Here is a 13,443-nt window from a genome sequence, read left to right as displayed (position 1 = left end):
ATGGGATTTTAGAGTGCTTTGCATTTAATGCCATGATTTCTGGGGCTGAGCTGAATCAATATGATTATGGTGTGTATCAAGAACGAATCATAATGTTGTAAACTGAGATTTGGTCCCCCAAGAAGTAAGATTCAACACCCCAAGCCAGGTGTCAAACTCTAAGTCCACTTTAGGGGGTTCCGCTGGAGATCCTATTATGCCCTCCAAACCACATGTTCCCAACTTTTCCCCTTTAGGATTCATGAGCTTGGTACATGAATCATGTCTTGAACGTTTTTAACATTTATAGCATCAATTTGTTGAAATTTGGATAATTTGGTTTCAGCTCCCATTTTGCTGGAGGTGCAATCTTAAGGAAGATGATAGAGTTCCATCACTCTTTAGACTTCAGCTGATATAACAGCCCTTGGGCATTGTTCACGTCAGGCAGAGGGTGGCAGAAAGCTGATGGGACAGCCCCTAGTTCATCCTTAAAGACTTGGTTCTCTTGTAGGAGTTTCTAGTTGTTTTTTGGTTAGGAATGAACAAGGGCTGGTTGCCCACTTTCAAGCCTCTTGCTAAGGACCTTTTTGGGCTGGAACTCTTCTCCATTTCAGTACTTTTAGTTGGGTCACATGGCCCTTTCTTTACTTGGGCTTGTTCCCTACTTCATGAGATTCTTGGGCCTATAAAATGGGCATTAAAGACATGCTTTGCCATGAGTTTTTTACTTCTTGTAGGCTTTAGTTATTAGTAGAAATAAAATGAATCCATGAGCTTTTATGAAATATTTATGATAGATTTTGGGTATTAATTTTCATGGGTTTTAAATAACAACTTGTATAGTTTCTCATAATTTTTGCCATGGATAACTTTGTAAATGATATTTTCTTTGGGGCCTTTTAAATAATGACCTCGGTCCTCCGATATTTTTCTTGAGAATAATATTTACCATGAGTTTTAAATAAATATGGTAACAAACACTATAATGGAATAATGTGATGTTCTCATGAGTTACTCTATAGATAATCATAATGGACATGTAGGATGAATAATTACCATGAGTTTTGGTAATAAATATTATGAATGTTGTGATGTAAGATAGATAGTGAACATGAGTTTATAATATGAAATAAATGTCATGGGTCTAATAATCATAACTTTTCATGAGCTTTTATAAGATGATTGTTATGGGTTTTGAAAATAAATTCCATGAGCTTGTAATATTATAGTAATAGGTTTAAGAATCTAAAGTATTGTTCATTATTGGACTTTTAAGTGAAATAACTATGATATAGTATTTTGCCAAGTATTAATAATCCTAGGCTTTTGATAAAATAGTGCCAAGTAGTTAGCTTGGGCTTTTAATAGTGCCAATGTAAGTTGGGCTTTTGATATTGCCATTGAGAATTGGGCTTTAATATTGCCAGTAAGAATTGGGTTTTAAATATTGCCAGTGAGAACTGGGCTTTAATATTGCCAGTGAGAACTGAGTTTTGATATTGCCAGTGAGAACTGAGTTTTGATGTTGCCAATGAGAGATTGGGCTTTGGATAAATAAATTGCTATGGGTTTAAATCATGGGCTTTGATTATGAATTTGAATTCCATTGATAAAATTGTTTTGCCATAAACTTAAATCATGGGCTTTTCAACTATTGTCAAGCATAAGTATTCTTGGGCTTTAACTATAATAGAATGTGTTTATTGGGTTCATAGGACCATTTTTGGGCTTAGCTAAATAATTATAATAAAATTTGATAAAATATGAGTTTTTGGACTTTTTTGTGATATTTTATATCATAACCCAATTTAGATGATGAGATATGAAACATTTGTAATTAACATAATAATAGAGCAAAAAATATTTGGGAAAACCCAATAACTTATTAGCGGTATAAATAGGTGGTACTCAAATAAAATTAGGTGTAAAAAAAGTACCCTAATAATGTTTAAAGCCCAATCTCTTTTACAAATTACAATTTATTATAGCTAATCCACTTAATCACTACACTCATAACAATTTTCTTTTGGTGAAACAATTTAGGTGTTTTAATTTGATTGGATTTTTATTGGCCCAATATTTTGGGAGAAAAAAAAAATGCAAAATCCACTTACATTCTTTTCTTTCAAAACATATTAATTATCATCATACAACAAACATTTTATATAATTTTAAGTGATTTTTTAATAGGGGGTCTTTGGGAGCATTTTATAAAAATTTTGGGACAAATGGAGCTTTAGGCCTAGACCAACCGCTGCATTGAGTAAGAAGATTGTCATTATTATGTAACACAAGTATGCATAAAAATTAAAATGTTATAGCATATATGAAAGTGCATATATCATAAACAAAAAACTAATCAAAAGTAAATTTAAAAAAAAAAAATCAAAAGTCTTGAAATTCAATAGTATTATTATCTTATTCTCCCAATAAGAAAAATTTGAATTCAAATGCCCTCTCCTCCCACTTGATATACCACTTGGAAGTGCTTGAAACCAAAATCTTCCATATTGTAGGCACAAAAAAAAAAAAAAAAAAATCATATTAAAACACAATTAAAGATCCTAACAAAATGTGAGTTTCAGATAGTTCAACTGATAAAGTTTTTGATAGTTGTATAAGAAATCTGGGATTTAATCCCCGCCTACACTAAAAACCGATTGATCTCTTGATCTGATAATAAATAGTCATCTCATCAAGAGCGGACATTCTCAAATTAATCGGTGTGCATGAATTTAAAATAAATAAATAAATAACCCGAGCTCCATCACATCTCCTTATCATCCCAATAAATTAAGACTGTTGATACAACCAAATGGCATAAGATTTCTGTTTATTACTATGCAAACTTGGGAATATAATCCAATCAAATAAAAATTATCATTTTATAGAAGATTTATTGAGAAGACGATGATGGTTATTGATTTTCTAAAAGCACATCAAACAAATTGTGATTTTCTAGAAGACAGTGATTAACATAGATTTGGTAGGGGGAATATTTTGTGATTGTTAACTTCATAAGATATTTTACACTCAAATCTCACATTTGTTTTGGGACACAAACAAATACACACACAAGGGAGAGAGAAAATGGTTCTAATATAAAAACACACTACAAACTCTACTCAAAAGCCATGATCAGTCGAATCTCACATGATTTAAAGAATTTGAGAAGCCATAATTATTTCTCTAAAACGAGAAGAAGTCAAAATTATTCTTAGAAAATAGGCCAAAATTAATTTTTTCTAACAATAAATTTTAAGCATGTCGAGAAATAAAAATCTGGTATGGCCATTCAATAATGATTTAAAATGTCCTTTAAAATATAATGATTTAAAATAACTCATAAAATGAATTCCATTTGTTATTAATAAATATAAATATTAAATAGATAACTAATAGAAATTTTGATATTAATTTGTGCATCCATTCATTTGATAGAGAAGTCTACATCTAATGAATAATTTTAAGGGTCTTGGTGAATTGTGTGTATCAAAACACGTTTAGATCATAATCTAATGAATAATTTCTTTAAGACATTCTCTCATTTCCCCGTGTGTGTGTGTTAAAAATATTTAGTATTCTAAAAAAAAAAAAAAAAAAAATCTGAATCAAGTTTGGGATAGTAAATTCCAATTAATTCAATTGGTAGAATATCCTGAAATAATGAGCTTGAAATTGAATCTCACTCTTATAGTTTCATGGCTTGACCATAAAGAACAAACAGAATCAAACCAATGTCATAAATTCAAAATTTATCATATATACTAAAAAATAAGAAGATAGTTTTGTATATATTTTTATTTTTATTTCTATTTCATTTTCATTTTCTTTGTTCTTGAATGATTGAATTCGTTTACATTAAAAAAAAAGAAAGAAAGTTTAATTATTTAAATTGGGAGTGTTTTGAAATTATTTGGGGATTTAGTGTTTTTTTTTATTAGATGGTGTTTTATTTCAATGGTTAAAATTGTGTCTTCTTCCAAATAAGATTTTAATCATTAAAATTCTAACACAAATTTTTTTTTTGAGAGAGTTTCAATCTATAGTGTCTGCTCTTGATAATTGCTTTTTATTATCAGACCAAGATACTAATCAGTTTTTGGTATTGGTGGAGATTGAACCCTAACTTTTTTATACAATCATCCGAGACTTTACTAGTTGAGCTAACTGGAACCTACAAAACTTAAGTCCATTCAATAATGTTGTTTGTATTTTTTTAAAATACGTGTAAGTGAAAAAATATATGAAAATACGTGTAATATTGTTTAAAATCTGAAAAATATTGATTAAAATGCTATACCGAATGACTCTTAAATATCGTAATAACTAAAAAAAGAGAGAGAAAGAAAAAAAAGAAAAGAAAGCGCCGATATATATATATATATATATATATCAGCTGTGTGAGAGGTGAGCAGAAAAAGGAAAAAGTAGAGCAAAATCAGGGTCCCCTTAGTTATAGTAAAACCCCAGCGCGCAAAACCTTGCAGCCCTTTCTTTCCTTACTCTTTTTTTCGCTTTTGAACCTCACCAGTTACCGTAGCGACTGTTTCACGTACATAGAGATTTCGAGCGAGCATGGACCTGGACGACATAGACGGACCGAGCCAAGTTCCGTCTCGGACCTCAAGATTTGCGCCGAAATCCTCCAAGCTGAAACCGAAACCGAAATCCGAACCCATATCGAAACCGGAGCCCCAAGAATCCGTGCCAAAACCAGAACCACAGGAACTCGATGCCACCGCTCCGAATAAAAAAGAAGAACAAGAAGCGATTGCGGCAAATGCAAATGCAAATGCAAACGCAAAGGCCGAGGCATCGACTTCGGATGGCGCTGTGAAAATGGACATCGACGGCAAGTCGGGCGGCGGCGGAGAATCAAAGGAAAACGATGCAATGGATGATGAAGACGGGGACGGTGGCGACGACGGCGGCGAAGACGTAGTTGTTCGCGAAATTGACGTCTTCTTCAATCCTGCCATGGACGACGGCACTAAGGTCTGTGTACTAGTATTTCAATTTTCTCTTAAATCTTAGCTCCTTTTATATTTGAGAATACCTTATTTATGTGTTTGATATTTATCTCAGCTATATGTTATGCAATATCCATTGCGGCCGTGTTGGAGGCCCTATGAATTGGATGATCGATGTGAAGAGGTGCGTAATTTCATATAATTTCTATCACATTGGTGCTTAATGTTATGTATTTTCAATTTTGCGCTTGTTTTTGTAGGTTAGGGTGAAACCTGTGAGTGCACAAATGGAAGTAGATTTGAAAATTGATGTTGATTCGAAGAATTACGACAAAGATTTTGGCGAACGGCTGGATATGACCAAGCAGGTCTGTTTCTACTTGTACTTTTCAAATGAGGACCTATTTTGCTTACATAGTAGAAAAGAAAGCAGGGTTTCTTGTAGTCTTAACATTTCAATTGATAGTGTGTGATTAATTTGTGAATTTGGTTTGTTTGTATGTGTAATAAATTGTGGAAGATTATGGAAACTAACAACCTTGGTATGAGTGCATCGCACAAAAATTAACGAGTAGTCGAGTACTATTACTATTCAATAATACTAGCCGAGGTAGCATAGTCTTTTTATTTTTCCTGGAGGATGGATTGAGTTTGGCTAGGCTCCCTTATTATTATTTTTTGATAAGTAGCTACTAGCAGGGTCCCTCACAGAGTTCCGCTTTTGCAATGAACTTCTCATTTAGTTAGTGGTATCCCAAATATTTAGGTAATCACCAATCATGAAATAGTCCGTGGCCTCTTTTAACTTTGACCAGTAGTCCACTACTTTTTAGTTCAATTGGGACTTCTGTTAGGTCATAATTCTCATTATTTCTTGATTTTTGCCGTTGGGTTTTATGAATTTTTTATTTATGGAAAACCACATTTATTGAGGCTGTTATGTCCTTGTAACCTGGCTTTTTTGCTGTCAAAATTTTTTTTGTGCACACTGTAATATATATTTTCTGGTTTCTTTTTAGACTTTGTCGTCATCGTGGAAGGTGCCACTCAATACTGGCTATGCTGTTGGTGTCCTGATGGGTAATAAGGTACGTATTTATTGTTTTGTGATGTTTATCCTACTATATTTATGCTCTTGAGTGTTGCTGAAATTACATGAACTATGATTGGTAGATATTCTGGTATGTTTCAGAAGGCAGTCATTCGTGTGTTTTTAGGCTAATCAGCTGCTTTCCAAGATTTGCATGACTAGCAATGGTGCCATGTCATTTAGGTGCTTTCTCGTGGAATATTAATCTCAGAAGGTCTAGTCAGCTTGCAGGCTTATTTTTTTGTTTAAATTGATTAGGGTAAATTATACCAACCTTTCTTTAGGTTCAAGGAAATGACACTCCTTAAACCTTTGCAGAAATTTAGCAAAGCACATGTATTTTTTATCACATGAAAGTAAATTCTTTGATTTGCAGCACATATAATGGTTTCTTAGTTCCCTATTTATCACAGAGTTGAGTTATTATCTAGCTTCAGCATCTCCTATTTATTCCACTCAATGTTAGTTCGGGGATTAGGGGTTTGATGATCTTCAATCAAGTACTGTTAGGGAAATGGTTGTGGTGTTTTGTGGTGGGGACACTTTATGTGGGATGGGGTGATTGCCACTAAGTATGGGCTTTCATTGGGTGGATGGTGCACTGCTCTTGTGAGAGAGGCTTAAAGGTGTGAGTCTGTGGAAACATATTAGTAAGGGATGGGCCATGTTTACAAACTTTGTGAAATATGACATTGGAACAGGGGACTGAGTTCAGTTTTGGGGAATGAGCTTTTTAAGGATCGTTATCTGGAAAATTTTCAAATTGATAGAGATTAAGAGGTAAAGGTGGCTGATTGTTTGACTGTGTCAGGTGGTATCCCTTATTGGCACCCAGTTTTTATTCAAGCTGTGCATGTTTAGGAGTTGAAATCATTGGATTCATTTTTGGATGACTTGTACTCTGTTCAGTTATGCCAGCATTAGGAGGGTAGGATGATTTGGAGTTTGTATAAGGCTCAGGCTTTAATGTTAGAACTTTTTACCATGCTTTGCGAACAGGTGGGGGTTCCTCCTTTTTATTGGGAGACTTAAATCTCCACCTTGGGTTGGCTTTTTTATTCAGGTGATGGTGAAAGCAAGTTCTTAACAACATATAATTTAAAGAGATGGGGCATAGTTATTCTTGATTGGTGTAGCATGTGTATGTTGGACGGGGAGACAATTGATAATTTATTTCACATTGTTAGGTGGTTAGAGATCTATGGGGTTTCATGTGGTGTCTACTGGGTGATGCCTAGACGAGTGCAGTATTTGCTGCAGTGCTAGGCTAGTCTTCCTGTTAAAAAGGACAAATTGGCAATTTGGGTGCGATTCCATCTTGTTTGATGTTGACTCTTTGGAGAGAAGGAATTCTTGTGTTTTTCAAGACAAAGCTTGCAGTTAATGAGCAACTTATTTGCACAGAACCAGGCTTTCTCTCCTTCCGTTCCCTGTGGTTTTGATTTGTTGTCTTGTCTAGTTTCTATGTTGACCTTCTCTCTCCTCTTTTTTTTTTTTTTTTTTTTTTTCTTCTCCCTGTTTGAGTCCTCCGTACTATACTTCGTGTACTTTGGCCTCACTTTTTTTAACTTCCGTTTAATGAAGTTTTTACTTCTTTACTAATAAAAAAGAAATGTTAGTTTGGTTTGTTTATATCCTAGGATGCATAGATATGCCAAAAATGGCAAAGTACCTGTGTCCAACACTGTACGGGTTGGATATGGGAACAAATACTATACGTACCCAGCCAAGATTTTTATTTTTTCATTTTTTTTATAATGGGTACAGCTAGCACAAGGCGGCAACATGGTCTCGGTGGAAAAAAAAAAAAAAGAAAAAAGAAAAGAAAAGAAGGGGATTTTGGCCAGAAAATAAAAAATAAAAAATAAAAATTGCACCAATGTGTTCCATGTTGTAGATTGCAGCCACCACACCAGAAGCCCACTTGTCGCCACATTGTCATCATCCTTTTGCTCCTTCTTCCTCTTCTTCTCTCTCTCTCTCTCTGGTTTGTCCGCCATTGCCACCTAGCATTTTTATCATTTCTTAGGTTACTTTGGGGCTGTTTGGTAACGTTGTTTGTATTTTTTGGAAATACGTGTGAGTGAAAAAATGTGTGAAAATGCGTGTAATGTTGTTTAAAAAATGAAAACATGTGTTTAAACACATGTACCTAACGGGCCCTTTGTTTCTTGTGCATCAACCACGTGAACTCTTCAGTTCACTTTATTTAAATGTCATTACTTAAAAAAAATCTTAATACTTTCTCATGCCTGTCAATTGTTTTATTTCTTTCTTTTTTTGTTTTTTATGAACATAATGGACTTTTTTTTTCTTAGAATATGATGGGCTTTTATCTAAGTAGGTGCTGCTCTGCTATTATTTTTTGATAAGCTAATTATGTTTATCAATGTGTTTATATATTGGGTTAGGAACTAGCATATAAAGTTATTGTTGTTACTGAAAAATCTAAAATAAATATAAGTTATATCTATTGCCTTGATTTGATGAGGAGTTATGGAAAAAGAAAGGAAAAGTGGAAAGGAAAGTTCCCACTTCTTGTTTGGATATGGAAAGGAAGCAGAGACGGGAGAGCTCCTCTCCTTCATTGGCCCACTTTTATAATTCTCCTAAAAGTGGAAGGGATTCGGAGTGGCAAGTAAAGTGATTTGAATTTTATTGTATTGACCAACTTACCCTTGCATTTTTTATATTGGTTAGTTTCACGCATTTTTAATAGGTCTTTAACTTATGATCTCATCCTCTATCTCCCTTTTAGAAGGAAGGGAGATGCCATTTGAGCTAAAAAGTATCTAATGAATCATGAGTTCAATACATCCTGTTTAGTAGAAAGACAAATATTTCCTACTCATTATCAGATAATCACTTATTCACAAACCTCATGTGAGGCTAATAGTTTTCATCTCCCATCTAGTGGAAAACCTTTTTTTTGCTCTGCTTAGCCCTATCCCTCCTCTAGGGGTATTTTTGTGATTGGTTCTATAGGAACTAGGCAATCCTATTTGGTCAAATACCCTAGGATGCATGGACACGGTACAGGTACAGGTATGGGTACGATACAGTGACACGAGCAATTTTTGAAAAATTATAACATGATACAGCAAATTGGACACCATTACGACATAGGTACGACATGAGTACGGCACCCCAAATGAAATGTCCCTGCATCCTAGCAAATACCTAGCGGAAAACTCCTATATTCCTTTCATTATTATATTTTTGAACAAGTTCTTGGATAACAAGCCTAAGGGGTTTCTTATTGATGATAGTGATGATATTGACCATGACCTTTGAAAGCTCGGATTTGTGCTAAAACACAAGAGCTTGTTCAAACCCTAAAAAAAAAAATTACGGCTAGATTTTTTACTCTACTTAGACTAAGTGCAGAACAAGAGTAAATAAGCGTAATGAACCGATAACACTACCCTAAGCCATATTCATCCATCATCAACAATAAAACAAAAGCTTACACAACTTTACAACCTTGATACAGAGTTGGAGCTTCTAACTGTGAAAAATGCGCTAACTATGGATATGATGCCGAAAATAGACCGATTTTGTATCATCCTTCAATTCGAATTAGCAAAAGCAATGTCTCCTTGCATAATATGGAGTCCAACCAATTGACCCTTTCATTGATTAAAGAAGAGATAACGGTATCATTTGTTTTAAGTTTTCTAATGATAGAGAAAATCCCTAACCATTCCTCTTCTCTCCCTTCTATAACAATGGAATTTTGCTATTTTTCCCTTTCTCTGCACAGCTCCCAATGGTAGTATAACCATTTTCAGAAGTTTTGTCTTCTTTGTCTTCATGCAGTTACACCTGAATTCAATTCATGCGGTTGTGCAGTTCCGACCGTCATTGAAACATCCAAGGGCTGGTGGCTCAAAAAGGAAGAACAATGTTGCAGGTGATGCAGAAGTTTCTGTTGAATTGGAAGAATCTGCTGAAGAAAAATCTGTTGGTCCATCTAAGAAGCAGGTATATATATTTATTCGATGCAGCCATCTAGTGTAGAAGAATATCTTTGCACGGATTTGGTGTTCATATTAGTTTTGAATGAAATATGTATTGACATCATATAGTCCATTATTCATCAAAAGTTTCAGGTTTTTTCCCTTCTAGTTAGAGATGAAATGTAAATTATTTTAGCCTATAGTCGTTGATATGGGATTAGAATTAGCATTAAGCATCAGTGCTTTAGAATATTCTAGCCCCCAGTAGTTGTATTGCTGTATAATGTATTATTAAGATCTTTTTTTCTTGGGAGGTGGGGGGGGGGGGGGTGGTTTCGTACTTGATGCTCTGAAGTCTGAATCCATGGAGAACCCTCAGGCATGTTAGAGCTGCTTTCTTCATTTGGATTACAGTGAAGGGTAAAATTCTAAGGTGATTGTGAACAAGTCACGTGCCCAATATCTCCTTCTTTTCTTAGAGAAGAACACCTATGGGGGGGGTTCGTAGTTTTCTCATTGAGTCTAAATCTTTTCAATTAGTTGTAGAGGAAGGGGGTTGTTTTTTCTTATTAAGGATATTTGAGAGGGGCAAGTTTGCTATGAGATCAGTTTTCATGAGCAAGAATGCAGCCCATTGGCTGATGTTTTGCATCGAACACTTTGTTGTTGGGAAAAGTTTCAAGCAGTTTTTCACTCTTAGAGAGGGTGACACTGCTTTCTTTCTCCAGTGGTGTTCCAACTCCTCAGGTCAGTTCTTGCTGTTATCTGAACTCGAAGCTGGTGGGACTAGGAGATCGATTATTGTACCGGAGGGCAATGAGAGATTTGGTTGGAGGGTGTTTGGTCTAGAACTAAGGAAATTGTTGTTTCCTTCTCATTATGCAGTGGGTGGATATGGTCCCCCTAAATTCATTCCTCAGGCACGGAAGCATAAGCTAGAGGTTCATGACTCTAGAACTTTTGCTGAAGTTGTGCAAGGTTCTCATGATAGAACTGAGGTTAGAAAGCAGCTGCCACATCTTGGTCTCACAGCCAAAGAGAAGTTTACACAGCTAGGAAAGGAGAAAAAAGGGGAGAATCTGATACTCTTAGGTGCAAAAATGGGGGAAATTCCAGTGAGCAAGTCTGGAAGGAAGGAGGTGGTGGGAAGGCTTTGGAGGGAGCAATGGTTGGGTGAGGTGACTGAGGTGGGTCAGCAGAAGTTGGCTGACACTAGGGTACTTTCCCCAAGCTTTTTGAATTCAAAAGCTGTTGTAAAGGGGAAGAAGTCTGCTTTTAGGAGATCTTGTTGGGCAGGGAGAGGTCTTATCATAGAGGTTGATGTGATAGGGAGGAGACAGGTCTCTTGGGTTAGAAAGAAAGGTGGAGCTTCTATGAACAGAGGGCTGGCACGTGAAGTGGAAAGGGAAGGCAACTCTGATGTTTCTAAGGCCCTTAACTGGGCTCCTCAAGAAACTAATCAAGTTGCTCTTAGGCCTGGTTTGGGCCGTGGATCAAGCCCAGTGAGGGGCTCCTCTTTCTCAGGCCCAAGCTTGTTTGAGTTGGGTGAGTGTTCTCTGGCTGGGGAAGGTAAGTCAGCCCAGTTCCTGACTTCTGAAGCTCGTCCCAAGACTCGTCACCAGCAAGGAGCGCCGGACCGGAGCGTCAAGCCCCTGGTGGTGGCCGACGGCCCCTCCGTCGCCGGTCCCAGCTCCGACGAGCCCTGGAAGTCACCGGGAAAGGATGCGACTGGGACCGTCGGGTCTCCGGTGCTGCTAGTGGAGGCCGACGGCCCCTCCTCGGTCGGATTCAGCTCCGGCGAGCTTCCGATGACACCGGGAAAGGCCGGCGACCCCTGCACCGTCGGTTTTTGCTCAGGTCCTTGTTCCGGCGAGCCTCCGATCTCTCTGATCAAGGCTGGCAGCCCTTCCTCCCACGGAATAAATTCCGATGTGCATTCGGTGTCTCCGGGTAAGTCAGATAAGGAGTCGTTGTGGTCTCCGGCAGAGAGGTTTTTATCTGATTTATTTTTGAGTTTATCAAGGGCTGGGCTTGTGGGCTTGAGGGACAACATTGGGGCTGAAGGTGGCTGGGACAGTTGTGCCATCTCCAAGCCGAATGCTGCCCTTGAATTAGTGCAACTCAGTTCAGCGGTGTCTCCCACAAAGGCTTTATGTGCTGTTGCTGGGGTGAGTGACTTGGTGGAGGTAGAACTGAACAACTCAGATATGGGTTTGGGGGGAGAGGATAGTTTTTTAACCCCTTTGTTATCTATCACGCCCTTTGGGTTCCCTATGGCAGCTGAGTTAAATTGGAGTAATGAGGCAGTGGAGTATGTGAACAAGTCGGATATTTCTAGATGGGTGAAGAACAGACTTCCTGGGTTTAGTAAACTGGTGGGGCTGCCTTTAAGCCGGCATGAGAACTTATGTATTGCCTTGTTACAAAAGATTGAGAGGGAGACGGAGGCTGCCAAAGAGCTGAACAGGAAAGCTATGGATACTAGAAAAGTTGTCATCTTTAAGGAGAAAGGGAAGAGAGAACTGAGGAATTTGCAATCCTCAGTTAATTATGATGGTAGGCAGCGCGCTGGATGCTGAGTTTTTTGGTCAGTGGGGGCGATATTGTCTTTATGAATTTGAAAATTCTTTCTTGGAATGTTAGGGGTCTGAATGACGGTCGGAAACGTTTGATAGTGAAAAATTTATTGCGTGATTGGAAGTGTGATGTAATATGCCTTCAAGAAACTAAGCTTGCTGACCTGGACAGACAGTTGGTTGGTAGCTTATGGAGTTGTCCTTTTCTGGATTGGGTGGCGCTAGATGCTGTCCAGACGGCAGGTGGGGTTTTGCTGATGTGGGATAGGAGGGTTGTAGAGAGGTTGGAGTGTTTGGTGGGTTCTTTCTCCGTGTCTGTTCGGTGGCGTGGGGTGGGGGACGGTTTCACTTGGGCGTGTTCGGGGGTTTATGGTCCAGTTGACAACAATGAGAGGGGTCTTATGTGGGACGAATTGGTTGGTGTTCAGCAATATTGGAATGTCCCTTGGTGTTGCATCGGGGATTTCAATATTGTTCGTTTTCCTAGCGAACGGTTGAGATATTCTCGTCTTACTCCGGCCATGGAACTCTTTTCGGAGTTCATTGGGGATCTTAACTTGATTGACTTGCCTTTGGAGGGTGGGAGATATACTTGGTCTAGCGGTTCAGATCAGCCCTCGATGTCTAGGATAGACAGAGTTTTGGTGTCTCATGATTGGGAGGAGCACTTCCCGGATGTGACCCAACGGATTTTACCTCGTCCTGTTTCAGATCACTTCCCAATTCTTGTGGAGGTAGGGGGAATGGCGAGGGGTAAAAGTCCGTTTAGGTTTGAGAATATGTGGCTAAAGTCGGAGGGGTTTATTGATAGAGTTCATTCTTGGTGGAATCGTCATTCCTTCTCCGGTACTCCTAGCTTTGTG

At 37.6% G+C, this 13,443-nt stretch overlaps 1 protein-coding gene across 1 annotated transcript in view; it reads left to right on the top strand.

Annotated features, from left to right (window-relative positions):
- The first annotated feature begins 4,387 nt into the window (after positions 1 to 4,387).
- LOC126732570 (uncharacterized) overlaps positions 4,388 to 13,443 on the top strand; it is a 30,965-nt gene continuing 21,909 nt past the window's right edge. The window contains exons 1-5 of the mRNA XM_050435504.1: positions 4,388 to 4,980; positions 5,071 to 5,139; positions 5,216 to 5,323; positions 5,975 to 6,043; positions 9,865 to 10,029. Coding sequence (XP_050291461.1) covers positions 4,561 to 4,980; positions 5,071 to 5,139; positions 5,216 to 5,323; positions 5,975 to 6,043; positions 9,865 to 10,029 — 831 coding nt within the window. The 5' untranslated portion in view covers positions 4,388 to 4,560. The remainder of the gene's footprint in view (positions 4,981 to 5,070; positions 5,140 to 5,215; positions 5,324 to 5,974; positions 6,044 to 9,864; positions 10,030 to 13,443) is intronic.

Source organism: Quercus robur, chromosome 6, assembly GCF_932294415.1.
Source record: "Quercus robur chromosome 6, dhQueRobu3.1, whole genome shotgun sequence".
In the NCBI taxonomy this organism is placed as follows: Eukaryota; Viridiplantae; Streptophyta; class Magnoliopsida; order Fagales; family Fagaceae; genus Quercus; species Quercus robur.
Note: the sequence above shows the minus strand (reverse complement) of the source record. Positions and strands in the feature narration are given on the sequence as shown.